Here is a 19,748-nt window from a genome sequence, read left to right as displayed (position 1 = left end):
TAACTCTTTCCTTCAAAAGCAAATTCAGCAGCTTTTAAGCAAAATAAAGAGACCACACAAGGAAAAGAGTGAGGAATAATTCACCAACCAACACGTACACTGAAGCTCCCCACATACATTAAGATTTTTGAAATTCTCACAGAAACATACAATTGACTTGATTTACACCTCAGGCCTCAGAGAAATTCAGAAAAACACACACACATACACACATAATTTAAAGTCTATCCACCTGCTATTAATCACAAGTTGGGAGCTAATAGAAGGGAATATCATATAACAGGTAGATAGTTAAATCCCAAAAGGTCAAAGTAAATATCAAGTTTTAAAATTCCATCGTTTGGGGCTTCCCTGCTGGCGCAGTGGTTAAGAGTCTGCCTGCCGACTCAGGGGACACAGGTTCCAGCCCTGGTCCGGGAGGATCCCACATGCCGCGGAGCAACTAAGCCCGTGCGCCATAGCTCCTGAGCCTGAGTGCCACATCTGCTGGGGCCTGCGCGCCTGGAGGCCGTACTCCACGGCGGGAGAGGCTACCAAAATGGGAGGCCCGCACATCGCAACGAGGAGTAGCCCCCGCTCGTCGCAACTAGGGAGGGCCCGCGTGCAGCAATGAAGACCCAACGCAGCCAAAAATAAATAAATAAATAAATAATAAAATTCCATCATTTTCCAAAGTAAATTTAAAAAAAAATCCAAGGCTAAGCTTTCCCCTTTTCCAATTACATTTCCCATTACACAATTTATCCCATCCCACCAAAGAATTCGAATCTTCACATATGAGTCCCACAAGAATGAATTAAACAGTAAGCCTAATCATATACCTTGCATAATCATTGTAACTATAGACGCTATAGATGCCTGATTGCTTTTTCTAGATTCCCCTCTAATCTGAGAATTTCTAATTACTTCAATTAAAACCATCACTCTAAAATGCCCTCTAATTCTCAAATTATACTTAAAAAGTGAACTTACAGAAAACCAGAATAAAAAGGACATGTCACCCCAGCCAGGCATTCTGGGATACACTGCACGCATTCCTCAGCTTGAAGGATTCAATAGGGAGAAGCAGTGGCAGGAGGGAGCATATTTCCACCCACCCCTCCCTAAGCCCAACCCCATTCCATGTGCTTCCCCAGGGCAACATCTGCAGACCTGGAGGTGCACACCTCTGGAGAGTGGTAAGGGTTCTTTCTGACTGACTCCGGGGCTCCCCTATACCCACCCAAAGGTGGCCAGACTTACAAGTATAGGCTATTACAAGTGGGGCTATTCGGCATTAAAACCTCCACCACTCTCTGACCATTTCTGAGTGAAGCATTTTCCCCACACATACTTCACCTCAGGCTCCCAACCATTGGTCTTAAAATACTTCTATTTCTCTCTTTTCAAGATTACTTTCCACTTATTTTATCCTTAATGTTTGATGTTTTTTCTTTCTTTCATCTTATGCGCATTTTAAATTACACTTTGTGTTACTTTTTTATCAAATATACATAAAAGTACAGAGAATAACATTAACATAATCAACACCCATGTACCGGCTTAGCAAGATCTTAACATTTTGCCGTATTTACTTCAGATCTTTTTGCAGAGGTCTGTTACAGCTGACGCCCACTGTGAACCATCCTTCCCAGCTCCAGTCCTTTACCCTCCCTCCCTCCCTCCCCAGAGACAGCCACTCCCCTGGTGTTTAACATGCCCATGCACTTTAAAAACATTGTTAATACATACTATGTATTAATTACGGATATGCATATTATTTTGCACATTTTAAAACATCATATAAATGGCATCATACCGTACAAATCATTCTGCAACTTGCTTTTTCACTCAACATTGCATTCATTTTAACTGCTGCACAGAATTCCATTGTATGAATATACCATAATTCATTTTATCCATTCCCCTATTGATGGACTTTTAGGTTGTTTCCATTTCTTTACTCTTAAAAACCACGCTCTAATGAAGGCTCGTACACATCTTCTTGGGTAGCCCAGAAGTGGGCGGCAGAGTACGCACATCTTCACCTTGCCAAATGGCTCTCCACAGTGATTGCACCAATTTACACTTTTCTCCAGCCGAGTATGAAAGTTTCCTTTGTTCCACATCCTCTCAAACACTTGGTGTTATGAGGTTTTTAAATTTTTGCCAATCTGATGGGTACGAAAGAGAGACTCACAGTTTTTAATCTGCACATCCTGTAAGGATAATCATGTTTATTGACTATTTAGACCATTATTTTAATTTTTAATTTTTTTCAACTTTCACATTGTTGTTTGATTCTATCATCACCTTATGGTGATTAACAGTAGAGACTCTGCATCCAGGCTGCCTGGGTTCAAATTCTGGCTCCATCACACCCACCTAGTGTCTGAGGACACTGCCTGACCTCCCCAGGTCTCAGGTTCCTCACCTGTAACGACACAGCAGCACCTACCTCACGGGGTTGTGAGGGTTTTATGAGCCAATACACGCAGCATGCTCAGAACAGTGCCAGGGAGGTCGGATGCTTCACCCTCAGCTGTTCCTGCACCTGCTCAGCCAGAGTCCCGTAACGGACCTACCAACCCTCAGATGTGAGAGCTTCAGAACACCTCAGTCTCGGTAACCCAGCTAAATGGCGAGGGTCCTCCTGAGTCAATGGCACGTCTGAATCACTGGCAACATGTTCTTTTCTGAAGTCGTATCAACTACTCACTTGGTCGGGAGTTACGTGTATTGCAGGTTCAGAAAACATTATCCCTACGTTACTGAGCAAGTCATATAAACAATGAATGAGGTGGGAAACAACAGTGAAACCAACGTGGCATAATGCTTCTGACATTAAATAAGCATCCAGCACATATTGGTGATTGCCTAGTAAGGAAATGCTGCTGACCTGCCTCTAAAGAAAACTTCATTGGTGTTGAATCACAAACCTAGACCGGCAGGAAGAGGTACAAGGATGGATGCACAACCCTGCTCTTGACCTGGACCTCACCAGGCTACCTGGCTTCTGTACTTCTACTTTGATGCACCTCCTTTACAGCAGAGTTTTAGCAGGATCCTGTTTGAGTGTCTAGCATTCAACACTCATGAAAGAGGGCAGAAACCCCTGGTTTGCCTCTCAGCTCCCGGCGATCCCCTATGCAGAGGGGATGACCTTCCACCCAATCAAGGTTTCAGATAGGCGCCTCGATTTTCACAAGAGGCTAGCCAAGTTGCCCAACCTATTCACCTTGAAAGCATACAGATTGACCTTCAAACAGCACAGGATATCTGCAATTCTGGACCTAGCCAGAAGCAATAATCTAAAGACATCTGCAGCTCATTTCTTGTCAGAACCAGTTGAGGACAGTGGTATTGACGGAAGACTGTGTCAAGCCCATCCATTCCTCTAGACTAGATAGCCTCGGTTTATCCACGGCTTAAGCCATCTAAAAGCTGCATAACGTTAATACAGCGGTATTCTCCGAGGTGGTGATTTTATTTTCTTCTTTTTAAACTCTTGTATTTTCCAAATTTTCTACCATGAGAAAGTGTTCTGTTTATAATAAAAGAAAAACATACAGGTTATTTTTAAAAGCTTCATACTTGGAATATACTATAGTCCCCACTCCCACCTCCCAACATAAGTGCTTTCCCTGAAAAACAACTGATATCATATTCTCTGCTTTCATGAGAAAACTTAATGAAAAAATTTATTGATGAAACCCAAAACTGTACTCTCAGGGAGTTTTTTCCTTTGAACAGGAATGTTGCTGAGGTTCTTCTCTACTCCACCACTCAGTTCACATTACTTCTAAGCCATATATGAAACTTCTTCCAGAACTAAACACCAGGAAAACAGTTTCACCTGAGCAACTGGTGTCCTCTTTCTTCATGGTCAGTGAGAATTATGTAACTTGTCGGGTATTCTCTTTATATTTTGGGCAACAGAAAGGTCAGATGCAAATATGAATTATAATCAATCACTAAGCAGGACCTTATGCCTATGCAGCTTTATTCTAAGGATCCCAGGCTCTAACTTGGTTTTTTAGTTTGTTTTGTTTTTAATATTTTTCTACTGAGTGGATGTATTCTTGAAGCAACCCGAAACCCTTCTTACAATAAGGTAGAACACAGTTAAATATAACTGTTGTCTACACTGCTCAACATTAATGCTTAATATTTAAGTCCTAAAAAATTTAAACTGAGACAATAAAATCATGGTACAGTGTCAACAATCTTTCTCAACTAATAAATAAAAGCTTAGTTGAACACGAGGAACTAAGAATTAATTATGATTTCACTCCCAGAGTTAAACCATTAAATTTCTTTTCCTTCACTTATGAAGGATATTTACTTAATTTTTTCATACCAAGACAGAGGAAACAAATACAGCAAAAATTCTTCCAGAACTATACAGATTAGTTAATAGAGCAAAAGAAGGTAATATAGGTGTTATAAACACAGACTTTGACATCATCAGATAAGATCTGTGTTCAAATCTTGGCATCACTGCATCATAGCTTGAAAAAAAATGGGGCAGGGTAGAACCAAATTCACAATTACTAATTACTAATGGTATGAGTTTGCCCAAATGTAAAATGTGGAGAATAATTATCTATTAAATGTGTTGTGAGAATTAAATAACCTATATGAAGTGCTTAAAATTATGCATAGCATGTTATCCACTCAATCAGAATAGCTGTTTCTGTCACTGTTGTTTTTATATATAAAGCCTAAAGAGCTCTCTTCTAAGCATTTAACTATTTCTGCCGAAGAACTACTGAAGGATTTTCTGGCGTAACTGCAAAACAGAAATACTTCTCAAAGATAGGTATTTAGCCTAACAATTCAGTGATTAGGCGCTTTAACCAACTTACCTAAATTGTCCAGTGCGAAGAAAACAAAGAGCTCGGTTACCATAAAGAAGGTGATTTTCAGGTCTTTAAAAGAAAGAATGTTTCGTCAGTAAAGAACATTACATACAGAACAAACAACACAGAAATCATAAGGCATGAAATAATTTTCAAAAACTTTACATCTGTGTGGCAGAGCAGAAAGAATATAGTTCTTGTTCCTTCACTACCTGAGTAACTTGTTCAAACCAACTTAAACTTCCCTGTATTCAAAATGAAGATTAAAAAGTTCTACTTTTTCTGCCTAGCTCATAGGACTGCTGCAAGGATCAAATGAGACATATTAAAAAACTAGCAAACTACAAGTATGCTGTAACTGTAGAGAACAGAATACTTATGTAAGTCAGAACTGTACCACCTTCACAAAGAACTCAAATAAAGGAAGCCTGTAAATTACAACAGTAATTTAAATAGCTTCATTTCAAGTTTTGTCCTCTTTGGTTTTATCTTACTGTTCCTCTACCTCTTCCTAGAAGAACAGAGTAGCAGGCTTTCAGATGTGGTGTGCTACCTGGATTCACTCATTCCCTGTGGAGACGGGTAAAACAGCAGAGAGAGTAGCTGTCTACAGCCCACCCTCCTAAGGCTGCTACAGTATTAGGTGGGCCAGCTAAGATGTCAGTAAGAGCCAGGTGAGGCACACTTGCAGGAATGCTACAGAATTCTAGCAGCTGAGCAAACAGAAGACGAGGTAGAGAGAACACATGCATTCTCTCAACAATTCCAACTATTACCCTTTAAAAATTCCCTCATAGAAAGCACAAATCCCTGAATGGGTGACATCTTAAGTACTAGTAACTAACCCTTTGTTATCAGTTAATAATTTGGAAGGAATTAGTTGAAGGGAAAACAAGACCAAGAAAGAACAGATGACTCTGTACTGGAAAGCTTGGGAAAAAAGTGGGGCAGGGTAGAAGCAAATTTACAATTTCATCTGACTCGCTTGGGTTATACAACTTGATTAGTAAGTTCATCTACTCAGGTCATCTCATGCTTCTAATACCTACGGGTGAGAAAATATATTCTGCATAGCAAATCGATGATATTCTCCAATTCCTCATCTTGCGTTTCTTTCTAATGACTAGCATTCTAACTTGATCTGCCACATAAAAAGGGTCTCATTGTTCTATTTTGCTCTTACCTACATTCAATGGCTCTGGTGTAATAGATAATAGCTATATCGAATCTTTCTTTGGAAAACTCTTCATTTCCTTTCATTTTCATTAGTTCTCCTTGCTGAGAAATCAAGGTAAAAGAAGACCCATCAATTAAACGCAAAGACAAGCAGGAACCCCAATATTTAGGAAAAATGGTTCTGGGTTTCTATCTCAGATATCAGAAATAACCTGGGGGATTACTTAGGTAGAAAATGAGAATTCAATACCCAACATTTTGGAATATACATTTAAAGAAACCTGTCTGCCTCTAATGACTCGACGCTAACTTTGATAAAGGGATATTAAAAAGTAAACAAAGCCATCACATTATGAATAACACTAACAATTTACCCCTTGTGTACCGTATCTGGCAGGCCCACTTTTAAACAGACCTTGATATGCCTGCATATGCAGAAAAGAAATAAGATCCAAGTAGAATTTTAATTTTAGGTTAGAAAATGTGATGTTATTCAACAAACCTGAGTGCTTAAAAAATAATATATAAATCAATAACATATAGGCACTGTTGATTAGACTAACTGCCCCCCCCAAAAAAAATGAGGTGACCTATAGCAAGGATGAAATAAAAACAAAAAAAAAAACAACCAACAACAAAAAATGAAATCAAAGATGCTACAGATATAACTAAAACTTTTCACCTCAAACCTTCACATTTTCAAAATAAACAAATTAACTATTATTTACTGGATTATATCAATGGCTTTAGCTAGAGAATTAAATAGAATATTAAATATTTTCCTAAATCCCTTTCTAAAAATTTAGTTAAAATCATATTTCCTATGAGCGAATTGTATGGCATGTGAATTACATGTCAATAAAGCTGGTGGCAAAGAAAAATCATATTCCCTCAACTAATTAAAAGCCTTTTAATTTAAAAAAAATCAAATTTCTATTTTCAATTAACTCTTAAAATCTATAACATTAGAAAATTCTGATCAAGATGGCTTCCTCTTCCAAAATAAATATTCCAATCAAAATTTATTAAAAATTTCCCTCAAATATGTTATCAAATTTTATAGTAGTTCCTTGTGTATTGACAGCAGTTTTACTGAACTTTCCTCTGAGTGTTAATAAAAGTTCTAACAAGCAAATCTTAAAATATACTTACAAGTAAATATTTATTCTCACCTCTAGACACTCCGCACAACTTTGAGTTTTAAATTCTTCAAGCAAATTGCAGTTTTCTGTTACAACTTTAGTAATGTGATACTTGTCTAAATTTTATTTTTAGGAGAGAGTGAGAGAACATTTGTTTAAAAAAAACAAATTGGTATTGTTAATGTTCTAATTCTTAGGCTACGTAGGTTGAGTATGTTATACTTTCTAAATAATGTTTCTTATAATCTTTTACATGTATCAATAATATATTTTTAATAAACAGCTGATAAAATGTTTCAGAGAACATTAGATTCATTGCGTGCTAAGAATCTAATCTGTTTTATTTCTAGCATTTAAAAATCTTGTTTATTATTACTCTAGTTCTAATTGTGGTTAACAGTGCTCTGTCATAACACATTCCAAATAGGCCTCATAATTACTCAAGTCAATTCAACAAACATTATTGAGCTATGGTGTACCTGGCACAAAGTTTAACTAAAATTTCTGAAAACAAAAACCTGAGAAACTACTTTCTAAAATGTGTTTAATATTAAAAAAATGAAGAATTTAAAATGTCTCAATTCAACATTTTGACTCTCATGAATGTTAAAATTTGACATTTTTTGAAATATTATTCTCATAAAAATTTAATGAACTAATTAAAATGCAGTAGGTAATAACCGAAATTTATGTTAAAAGTTTATCAGACCTCATTTTCTGTATTTTAAGCTGTTCTATAAAAAAGATTTTAAGTGGTGAATAATAATTTTATTGCAACAAAACTATAGTTACGCTTCTAGCCAAACATATTCATTTCCAAGGCAAAAGCAGTATCTAAAATTTAAGATTGAAGAAAGAATTTTGGAAGGTGACCAAATAAAGTAAACTAATACTAAAGGGACAGAATAAGATTATAGAACAAAAACCCGGACTTTGAGATCAGAGAGACCTGACTTCTCATCTAGGTTCTACTACTTAATAGACTAAAGAAATATCATTTAACCTCTCAAAGTTTGCTCATTTCTAAAATAGGATCACAGCATCTACCTGGCAGAACTATTATAAAAAGAGAGAACAGAGAGAGAGAGTCAGAAACGAGCCCAAATGGGTGCCCAGTACATGATACTGGTCCTTTACTTCCACCATAAAATCTAGGCTATAATTAAAGGCTTCCAAAACAACGAAGAGAACAACCTCTATCAACGTAATACAGCCCACCGTCCAATAAACATCAGGAAAACCTGTCTTGGGGCTTCCCTGGTGGCACAGTGCTTAAGAATCCACCTGCCAATGCAGGGGACACAGGATCGAGCCCCGGTCCAAGAAGATCCCACGTGCTGCGTAACAACTAACCCCATGCGCCACAACTACTGAGCCCATGTGCCACAACTACTGAAGCCCGCATGCCTAGAGCCCATGCTCTGCAACGAGAAGCCACCATAATGAGAAGTCTGCACACCACAACAAAAAGTAGCCCCTCTCCCCACAACTAACCAACACAGCCAAAAATAAGTAAATAAATTTATTTTTTTAAAAAAAAGAAAAACCTGTCTTCATATTTAAGCTTAATTTCTCTCTAACACTCAGGTCAAGAGTACAAAATGTGCCCTCTACTCAAAATGGCAAATGGAAATGGCAAATTATCAGTCATTATCAACTAAAGAGCCAAATACTTCCTGTTTCAAGATCCCTATAAAAACAGTTCTAACATTCAAATATTTTAGAGAAAAATATTTCACAAGGTAAAAAATATATAAGGCAGCTTCATCATATATAAGAATAACAAATTCATCAGAGAAATGAAAATTATAATCTTAGCTCAGTTACTTCTCTTATGAATGAGAATACATGAGCCCCAGTGTGGTCTCTTTGGGTATTATATATTAATAATTTATGGCATCCATTTGCTAGGATGTTTAAAAAGTATTAACATCACAGATATCATCATGACAAGAAATACAGAATATAATTAGCTACAGGGTTAAAGTTCTCTTATTCAGGCTTTTACTCATAAGAGAAAAACATTTTTTAAAATCCTAAGATAAACAAGAAATCACAGCTACACGTTCTATTTTCCAAAATAATACCTTTATAAAACTGAGTCAAGTAACAATTTAAAGCATTTATACTTACATTCAGTAAAGAAAATACTTAACATAGGCCAACAATTGTCAACTGCTCCTAACCTAGGTAAAATTGTTACATCGCCTGTGTATTTCACCCAATTCAAAGCTTCTTCCATTGCCAAGATTTTCTGTTTCAAAAAGAGGGATGAAATATGTGATTTGTGTATTAATTTTAAGTTTACATGTGGCATTATAAATTTATCTTATATAGTATTTCAGATTCTTATTACAAAACTTGTACAAGCTCATGTTTTCATTACTATAGCATGTAACCTAGAATAGCTAGACCCCAACACACAAGTTAACAGAGACCACAGACTCACATATGTTATATCTTCAGGTAACCTCAGGCCACCCTCAGAGCCCAGGATGCTGCTGCAATGATTAAAGACCTGGAAGTTGAGGTCTACAACCTGGCCAGAGGCTGCCCTAGGTAGCAGGAGAGTACAGTAACACAAGGTGAATAGGGGTCTCAGATCTCATCTAAACTAGGACTTCCATCCTTACCTTAAGATTAACGGTATCTATTAAGGTTCACTAAAGGGACTATGTACTTTAAATGGTCTGTGGCAAAGAGAAGAATAAGCATATAGGCAACAAGAGGAGGGCATGGTTGGGCAAATGAGCACTCAGTGCAATGACCTTCACGAAGGGTCCAGAGTTCACAGAAGTATAATTCATAGTTCTCGTGTCGGAAAAGATTTCAGAAATTAAATAATGAAGTCATCAACGCTGGTGTCAACATGTTAAGGGAAACATGTACATGTTTATGTCACCAGTAGCATTAAAAATTGGTTTATTGGGAATTTCCTGGCAGTCCAGTGGTTAGGACTCTGTGTTCTTACTGCTGAGGGGCCCAGGTTCAATCCCTGGTCGGGGAGCTAAGATCCTACAATGTATCTGGAGATCATCTAGTAATTGTGTATCAAAAAATGTTCATACCAGGGGCCTAATAATTTCATTTGGGAGAGAACATATGCCAGGTAAATAATCTAAAAGAGAAAAAACAATCAACTTGTAAGGAGGCTCAAAATTACACTACATATATGGGGAAAAAAATGATAATAATGCAAACCCCCCAAACAAGGAGATTGCTTAGGCAAAATATAGAAAGCAGTACTACTAAATGTTACCTATAAAATGTTGACTCTGTGGGCCTAGTATTGATACAGGGGGCAATGAGAAGTGAGAAAACTGCCACTTATTCAAAATGGTTGTATCGTATTCCCATGTTAACACTTACATTTTCTATTTTATAACCAATTCTCAATAAGCCTCCAATAAAGAATGAATCATTCTGCAAAACAGAAAAGACAAAACATTTTTTTCCTTATTCGGCCAATCATACTTTAATTTTCTAGTGGAAAAAAAAATTCTACATTTTAGGAATACTACTGTATGTACATAGTAGTCCACTTTCTACAGCACTTTCATGCGCAATTTACCTCTTAAGGACCCTAAAACAAGTCAGAAATAGTCTTACACAGGGTTCTAATAATAAAATGATTTAGTTTAACTTTTAGATGTATGGATTTTAAACTTTTAGATGTATGGTTCATTACACCTAAATTTTTTTATAAAATTACACTGGCTGGGCTTCCCTGGTGGTGCAGTGGTTGGGAGTCCACCTGCCAATGCGGGGGACACAGGTTCGAACTCTGGTCAGGGAGGATCCGACATGCCGCGGAGCTGCTGAGCCCGTGCGCCACAACTGCTGAGCCTCCACTCTGGAGCCCACGAGCCACAACTGCTGAAGCCCGTGCTCCGCAACAAGAGAAGCCACTGCAATGAGAAGCCCGTGCACTGCAATGAAGAGTAGCCCCCGCTCTCCACAACCAGAGAAAGCCCGTGCGCAGCAACGAAGACCCAACGCAGCCAAAAATAAATAAATAAAATAAAATAAAAATTACACTGGCTGATATAAGTTGCCGCAGAGGATTAATCTGCAGGAAATAAATATCAGAATGCCCTTTCTAAATTTAAGTTTGCAATCAGAATTATCAAGAAAAACACTTGGCTCCATAACCAACTGAAATGAGAAAAATTATTAAATGGCTTTCAAGGGGAAAAAACCCCTCCAGTGTAGTACAGGGATACCTCCTCAAACCTGACATGATAAAGTTTACCCCAAAGAAAAAATATTTGTTGTGATGGTGCTAACAGTGGCATGATTTTACATTACAAGATAGAACCCATCACTTTTAGAACCTGCAGCAAAGGTTTCTGTGAACCAGGTGCACACTTCCATTTGTGACAAATTCTAATGTCTATTTGTTAACGACAAGGAGCAGGCCTGGTTCTCATCATGTCATGTCAGAACCATGAAAACAGCCATCTACCTGATCTCTCAAATACCCAGCACAAACTCATGGATAGCAGAATAAGCTCAGGTTAACCATTACCCGTTAGCCACTATAAATTAGTAACATGGGCCTAATACCATATAAATATCTATATTCTTGAAATGCGGGAGAGGAACACATTCTATCACTTACCGCAGCTTTCTTTGCCAAATCCACAATATCTTCCATCAACTCAAGATGTTGTAATTTCTTCAAACTTATCTCAGAAGCATGAGAACTGCTTAAAGATAAATTTATTTTTTAAAAGATTAGGGTCTCATATATAAAATTTATTGAATCTTACACACAACTATATGCTATACCTCAATTTAAACTATTTGAATAAAATTAAGTTCTGTTAACTTCACTCTAGGTAATAATAAGTTGTTTATTAGGTAGACAAAATACTACACTTTTTTCTTTCTTCTGTACTATAATACTGGTATTTATAAACAAGCATATTAATTTTTCCTTATTCAGCTTCAAATCTACCATCTAACGCTCTTCAGAGTTTCATTCATTATAATGTTACCATGATTATTCATTCATATCCAAATCCCAAGTATTAACTTTTTCCACTCCATTAAACAAAAGTAGAGTTGAACAGTATACAAGAATGAGACATAAGCCTTCCATTGCACTTGGCATTCCTCAGTACTGGACAACACACTCACACTGTTCATACAAAATGGGTTAACAAGCAGTAACTTACTTCGCCTCCACACAGGGGTGCAACCGTGATATTACAGAACTGTGTTGACGTTGAAACAGAAGTGGCCAGAAGACGTGTATTTTAATGGCATCACAGTAATCTTGCAGGATAGAAATAGGTTTACTACACCACATAGTGCAGATGTCAAACTCTTAATTAAAAAGAAAAAGTTTTAAATTAATATTTTGTGCCTCATTTTGGAATGAATCAACACTGTTAAGGGAAAAGACAAAAATGGATATGGAAAGGTAAGAAATGAATGGATAAAATATTTTAACCTGTCAGATGTTAAGAATATCTAAGTGTTACCTAAAACTCTATTTTAACAAAGAAAGGTTTTTTACTTTCTAGTGAAAAAGAATAATAAAGAATAAACTTTGTAAAGATATATAAGTCTGTTATGTTGATGTGAATGCATGAACCTCCCTTGATAACTGTTTCAACAAATTAAAATTAAAATACCAAAGTACTCACCTAAGTTTCCCTCACTTTGGGTATAATCTTTATACTGTCTACCCTGAAAAAGAAAAAAATTCTTTTGACTTGTATCTGGTAAATGCAAAAGTAACAGTCCTTGATTTTTAATGTAAGGGTTATCAACACTAAACTAAAAACTTACAGTACGTTTACTTTTACACTTTGAATACAACATCTTCAACCAATGAGTCTTTTGGCCTTTTCAGTGTTTCCCCCAGTCCGTTTCTATGGCTCTCCCTGAGAGCCTTTAGTCTCATCTCCAGTCAGAAAACAAGCTTTCACCAGCACTGCACATTCTCCTTGTTGAGGCACTGCTTACTTTTCCGTCTGAAATGACCTCTTCAAAACCCATACACATCTCCCTATCAAATCTCGTGTAGCACAAAAATGTCTTTACTCAGATAGCTCTATACCACAAAACCTTCAAGAAGTAAATCTTAAAGGTTCTCATAAGAAGGAAAAAAAATGTGTAACTATGTATGGTGATGGACGTTAACTAAACTTATTGTGTTGATCTCATGACATACACATATACTGAATCCTTATGTTCTACATCTGAAACTACTGTCATATGTCTATTATACCTCAATTTAAAAAAAAAAGAAAACTTTAAGAATACATACTGTTAAAAACAAAAAGTTAAGGGGACTTCCCTGGCGGTCCAGTAGTTAAGACTGCACTTCCACTGCAGAGGGCATGGGTTTGATCCCCTGGTCAGGAAACTAAGATCCCGCATGCCACGCAGTGCGGTCAAAAAAAAAAAAAAGGTTAAGAAATCTACTTACCACCCCGTCACAGTAAAGTTGAGTCACACGAACATAATCATTGGACATAAATTCGGAGGCAAAGACACAATCATCCACAGAAGGGCACTCTTCTAACAAGGCATAATCTGCTACAGTGAAATTTCCCAGGGCAAAATCGTCCATGGTGCACCATCCTAAGGACACAACAAAACCCAAATCAATAATTAAATCATTTGAGGTGATATGAGAAGCAGTTTTCCTAGCTTCTATGGTATATCTGAAAAATACTTGGAACTTACGCCCCAAGTGACCAAGTTCTCCAATGAGAACATTGAGCTCTGGAAGATTCTCATCCTCATTCGCTAGTCTTTCCGCTTGACTCTCCTCGAGTATCAGTTTAATCTATTTCTTCTTTTTGTCAGGTTCAAAGAATCACCATCTCTACCCTGAATTTAACTATTTACATATCTCCTTTAGATGGAAGATAAGGGCATCTTATTCATCTTTGTATGTGCCTAGATGAATGAACAAAAGACATCTTTCCACTGCTGCCCTTTTACCCCAACTGCTTTTACTGCCTCTGTGAAATATGCTGTTTCATCATACAGAAACTCTGCCACATTCTCAACCTCCTGGCTGGAACTAAATCCTGACTCCACTGAGAAAACGGTTTCCTCTCAGCTGTTCATATTCTCCTATCCATGCCTCAGTGTGTGTGTCTGTCCCGGGCAAAGGGGCAGAGCTGAAGTGGTACAGGGAGAGTATGTAGCCTCCTAACCCCTCACAGCCGCATCCAGACCTGCCATCCTCCCAGCAATCGCTGCTCCTAATGCTCTCACAACAACTACAGCACATTAGGCTGCAGCAGCAGCAACGCCCCTTACATTATCAGCGACCATGCTCTTAAAACAAGTACTTCAGTGGGGGGAAGGGGAATTAGGGCTAGAGTTTCAGACTAAAGTGTGTTCCCCTGAAGAAAGTTCAATAACAAAAATGCATAGCTATCAGTGAATAGCTACAAAACCTAAATATCACTGGAAAATGCAGCATTTTATTACTTGTAACTCTTGCCCAAGTAGTGGCTTTCTTTTCCTATCATCACCAGCACCACCATTAACACCATTTTTTATACCTGTTCACTTCACCACTATTATCCCACTACTGTTATGATAAACCAAGTTTCTTTTTTCCTAAGCAAGACCACCATCAGTCCTTGGAAAACACATCTGTTTCTTTAAGTAATCCTTCTTCTTATGCCCAATTTGCTGTACAACAACCTCACAATATCAGAAGCGAAGACCAATGACCACCTTCCTAGCAAACTGCCGGTACCATTTGTCCTATGTTGTACCAGGCGTTTTATGCGTACCATCTCACCGATCCTCACAGCAATTCTTTGCAGGCCCAATTATTATCATGGTCACTGTACAGATGGAAAACATGCATAGCAAAACTGAGTAATTTGCTCAAGGTCACCAAGCTAGGCAGGATTCAAACCTAGGTCTTCTGATTCCACAGTTTCCTCTCAAACACTGTATTTCACTAGATCTACGTTTCGTTGTCACTGCCGTCTAGCTGCCTCCTGGCTGTTGTCACGTTTAAGAACACGGGCAACTAGTTCACAGTGTTCCCCTCTTTCCTCCAATCATCGTTCCAGCCACACCAACGTCCGTGTGGACAACCCTTCAGGACTCTAGCCTTGCAGTGCAACCACCTTCTCAACTAAAATGAAATTCGCGGCCCACCTCACCTAGGCTCTTCCTTCACAAGGCCACACCTTGGACCACTGCCCAGGTCTAAACCAGTTTTTAAATCTTTAACTCTGATTAGCTCTTCTCCCACCACACCCAGGAATCATTACGACTTACGTCTCCCCTAACTCCTACCACATTCTTCAACCTCATCAAGAATTCTTCCTTTTCTGCCATTCAAATCCTCCATTCTCGTTTATTTTCACTTTCCTAATATTGGGTTTCCACTTCCACCATTTAAGGGAAGCTGCTTCAGTAAAGCCGTTAGCGACCTTTTCCAGTAGACCGGGTATCTACAATGTCCGGAACCTGACCTGTTCTAGATGAACAATACTTCCAGAGTTTAGAGAATTTAACTCCAAAAGTAAACAATGATTGGAAAAAATAAAAAGACATTTTAGCACCCAAAGTATGGCACATAATATGGGACATATGCTATTCTGGGAAATATATACACTCTTAAACTCATTTGTCTTGCAAATGTTTTTTGTATATAAATACAGAAAGAGCCAAGAATGGTCTGTCACAGTCCACACATCACCATCGTGGCATCAGTTACAATACAATTAACGTGCTCATACCTGGCAGACTGAGCCACTGTGACACCATGCTGGTCGGTCACAGCCTGGCATATCTCACTGATACCATGCCCTACACCAACTGTACCGTACTTACGACATTGGTGTTACTTTTATTTTCTGTTTTGTTTTAACCAGAGAGGCGATGCGGCATAGTGGTTAAGAGCATGGACTCTGGAACCAGACTGCCTGGCCTTGAATCCTGGCTCTCCCATTTCCTGAGTGTGTGATCTTGGACAAGTTACTTAACCTCTGTAGGCTTCAGTTTCCTCACTTAATCAAATGAGGACAGCAACCCTACCTATCTGATTAATCCATTAACTCATTTAAAGTGCTTTTAATAGCACACAGTATATAGGAAACACTACAAATATCAGCTATCATTAACATATTAGATAAATGTTTTTTTAATCTGCTATTTGGATGCCTCTAACTAAATGGTCTCCCTTAATTGCTAATTCCAAAGAGCACTTTTCAGCTTACAACTTACTTGACGCTGTTGACCACTTCCTCCTTCTCAGAACTCTTCATTTGGACTCCAAAGACCATCTTCTCCTGGTTCTCCTCCTATTCTTCTGGCTGCTCTTCCTCAGTCTCCATGGGCTCTTCTTCTCCATTCCCCGCCACCCAAATGTCAACTCTCTTTTCTTCTCACGCTTACTCTCTCCTTGGGTGACCTTATCCACCATACCCATGGCTTAAAACAGCACTTTCTGAACTTCCATCATTTGCATAGCTTCACCACAATTTTTGCCATTTCCACAGATCCCACGTATTTTATTTACTTAATATTCTCTTCTTTTTGGGCTCACTTGGCCTAAGTGATAATATCCATGATACTATAGGTTTGAAATACAGCTTACGTTTTTCAGACACGTTAAATTCCTAACTATTAAAATTTTTTTATCTGTGTACTACTTTAAATTACCTCATACTCACTGTAGCAAACCACATCTGACATGTCCAAATGCTGAAGACTCTCAAATCTCTCCAGGCTGGGTTGCATCTCATGACTTCTAGACCCTCCCTGTCGACTGCTACTGGGTCTTAACCAAGATGTCCCGCAAGCCTCTCAGATTCAGTAAGTTCAAAAACAAACTTATCTTTTTCCTCAAGAACAAATGAAACCAAGTTCTTTCCTCTTTCTGTATATTACCAGTTAATTGCTCTACATGCCACCTGGTTACCCAAACCAGAAATCTGGAGGTCAATCTAGACTCCCCCAGTCTCCTTCCACATTCCTAACCAACCTAACCATGAAGTTCTGTCCTTTCGACTCCTCTAAGGAATCCAAAATTACCACATACACCTCTTCATGGCCACTGCCAATGCCTTGGTTGTAGCTCCATCTTTTCTCCTCTGAACTACTTAAACAAGCAGTCTCTTAATTGGTGACTTGCCTTCAATCTTGGCATCCCCTAAAACTCTGATCATAACACTTTACTGCTTAAAATAATTCAGCAGCTTCTCATCATCTTCAGGATAAAGTCCAAACTCCTTACTATAGCACAGAAGGCCTTTTGTGATCCTGTTCCTGCATTTCTCTAGTCACTCCGTGACATGCAACGTAGAAGCCAGTCATACTCAGGTGTCTGTCATTTCTAAACAAAGCTTATTCTGCAATCAGAATGCCTACCAGTCCTTAATACTCGATTGCAGGAAGCATTTCCTGAACTTCTCACTACCACCAAGTTTATTTTTGCACCGCTTCTCTGTCAGCCCTGAGCACCCTGCTCATATCTTTTTGACAGCAATTTTCATACTGTTTGGTCATTACAGGTTTCTCTCTGTAGGTTCACTATGTCCAGAGGGCACACTGTGTCCTACTCATCTTGATTCCCTATCTCAGTGCTTCCCAAATTTTAAATTTGCATACCCCAAAGTAGAAAACTTTGCCAAATCCACTTGTCAACTGTACTGTTACCTATTTAATATTTTTATTTAGACTAACTCAAATTTTAACTTAGATGTAAGCTTGTATTAATAGAAAGTTTGTTACCACCAAGAAATCTTAAGTTTGGTAAGACAGAATTTTTTTTCCTAACACAAACTAAAATGAATATACTACAAAAATTAAATACTAATGTAAAGGACTTCTGAGTCCATCAATTATGATGAACTAATGGGGCACTCCATGACTGCAAAACAAAGTGGATGCTAGATTTTTTAAATTTTGCTGAGCTCATAGAAATAGCCAACACTTAAAACCTCCCTTTCCCCCCAAAGCAACAAACCTCTAGCTAGAAACTAAACCTGACAGTCAACAATGATAAATCATAATGCCAAGAGCAATAGTGGGATCATGGGCCAGAAGCAAAGTGAGAAAACTGAAAGGTTGGTCCCACGTAAAGCTCCCAGCCAAAGCTAATACAAATCCTATCAGAAGGAAAGTACCCCCAAATCAGACTCTCAAAATTCCCACAGAGAAATATCAATCAATCAGGAGTTCATAATTGAAAATCTCTAAGCACAGGAGGTGACAATCCACCATAAGGGAGGCAACAGAAAAAACAAGCAATACATTTAGACCCCTGAGGACATCAGACATTGGGATTGCCAGTCTACAGAATATAGATTCAAAAAAATGAGCAAGCAACATCAGACTACAAAAAATGACTGGGTATAGCTAAGAAAAAACCGAGTGATACTTTAAGAAATTAAAAATATAATTGTTAAAAGTAAAGGAAAATAAAACACATGGGTCAAATAGATGATCAGGCACAGGTGAAGAGAAAATTGATGAACAAGAACATATGCCTGATGAAATTACCCAGCACTTTAAGTTCTGGCAAAGATACAAGGAAATGAAAAATATGCAAGACGAAAAATAAGTGATCTGGAAACAGTCTAATACATATATATCCAGTTAAATTTCCAGAAGGAGAAAATAGATAAAATCAGAGAGAAAGTATTTAAAGGGCACAAGGCTCAGAATCTTCTAGACCTCATGAAGACAAAATTCTGAATCAGGAAACACATGTATACAAAATAGAATAAATAAAAAGTAATCATCATCTAGACTTATAAGTGAAGATGTAAACCAAAGACAGAAAATCCAATGCAGCCAGAAGAAAAATAATATTTTCTTCAAATTACCGTAAATAAAACTGGCAGCAGACAACTTTCCATGTAGAATAATATATTTACCATATAAACAGAAAATAAAGCATCAACCTAGAACTGTATACCCATCAAAATTATCCTCAAGAACAAGGGTAAAATAAAAATAATTTTAGATAAAAAAATGAGTTGACCACCAAGAGACCTGAACTAACTTCTAAAAGTACCAATTAAAAATCATAAATTACCTGACTGGATTAAAAGAAAAATCTAGTAATATATTCTTCGTAAGAGATACCTAAAATCTAAGGACATAAGAAAAGTGACATGAAAATGAAGAAAAAGGTTATTCCAGGTAAATTACCACCAAAAGAAAGGTGGGATAGACCAAACAGACCCTAAGACAAAAAACAAAATTAAGCGTGGAGAGAACCACAACATAACAGAAAAGGTTCAACCCACTAGGAAAACAATGTTTAGCTTGCATGTATCTAATCAAATAGTCTCAAAATACATAAAAATGAAAACTGTTAGAACTACAGGAAGTCTGTTAGAAGGTAACAGTGGAAGACTACATCTCTCTCATGACAGGTCAAACAACTGAAAATTAATATAGACAGTCTGAACAACACAATTTACAAGCCTGATCTAACACATACGTAACTAGAGAATACATACTCTTCACAAGTACACACAGAATAGTTATCACAATTCCCTATGTACAAGGCCATAAAGCAAGGGCAAACAAATGTTTTCAGAAAGATAAAATATACAATACATTCTCTGACAACACAATT

At 37.7% G+C, this 19,748-nt stretch overlaps 1 protein-coding gene across 12 annotated transcripts in view; it reads right to left on the bottom strand.

The window, feature by feature from the left end:
- TTC3 (tetratricopeptide repeat domain 3) overlaps positions 1-19,748 on the bottom strand; it is a 144,139-nt gene that overhangs the window by 117,530 nt on the left and 6,861 nt on the right. For 3 of the 12 annotated variants that reach the window (XM_007183754.2, XM_057545599.1, XM_057545600.1), the window contains exons 2-10: positions 13,602-13,756; positions 12,814-12,856; positions 12,340-12,490; positions 11,781-11,868; positions 10,529-10,582; positions 9,293-9,413; positions 7,190-7,275; positions 6,025-6,119; positions 4,848-4,910 (exon numbers count right to left, since the gene is read on the bottom strand). The exons of 4 other annotated variants lie outside the window; for them this stretch is intronic. In XM_007183754.2, the coding sequence (XP_007183816.2) occupies positions 4,848-4,910; positions 6,025-6,119; positions 7,190-7,275; positions 9,293-9,413; positions 10,529-10,582; positions 11,781-11,868; positions 12,340-12,490; positions 12,814-12,856; positions 13,602-13,745 (845 nt within the window). In that variant the 5' untranslated portion in view covers positions 13,746-13,756. Of the gene's footprint in view, positions 1-1,798; positions 2,263-3,217; positions 3,463-4,847; positions 4,911-6,024; positions 6,120-7,189; positions 7,276-9,292; positions 9,414-10,528; positions 10,583-11,780; positions 11,869-12,339; positions 12,491-12,813; positions 12,857-13,601; positions 13,757-16,381; positions 16,597-19,748 lie in introns of those variants that run through there. 5 more of the 12 variants (XM_057545603.1, XM_007183762.3, XM_007183755.3 and 2 more) reach the window with 4 other exon arrangements.

This window comes from Balaenoptera acutorostrata, chromosome 4 (genome assembly GCF_949987535.1).
Source record: "Balaenoptera acutorostrata chromosome 4, mBalAcu1.1, whole genome shotgun sequence".
In the NCBI taxonomy this organism is placed as follows: Eukaryota; Metazoa; Chordata; class Mammalia; order Artiodactyla; family Balaenopteridae; genus Balaenoptera; species Balaenoptera acutorostrata.
Note: the sequence above shows the minus strand (reverse complement) of the source record. Positions and strands in the feature narration are given on the sequence as shown.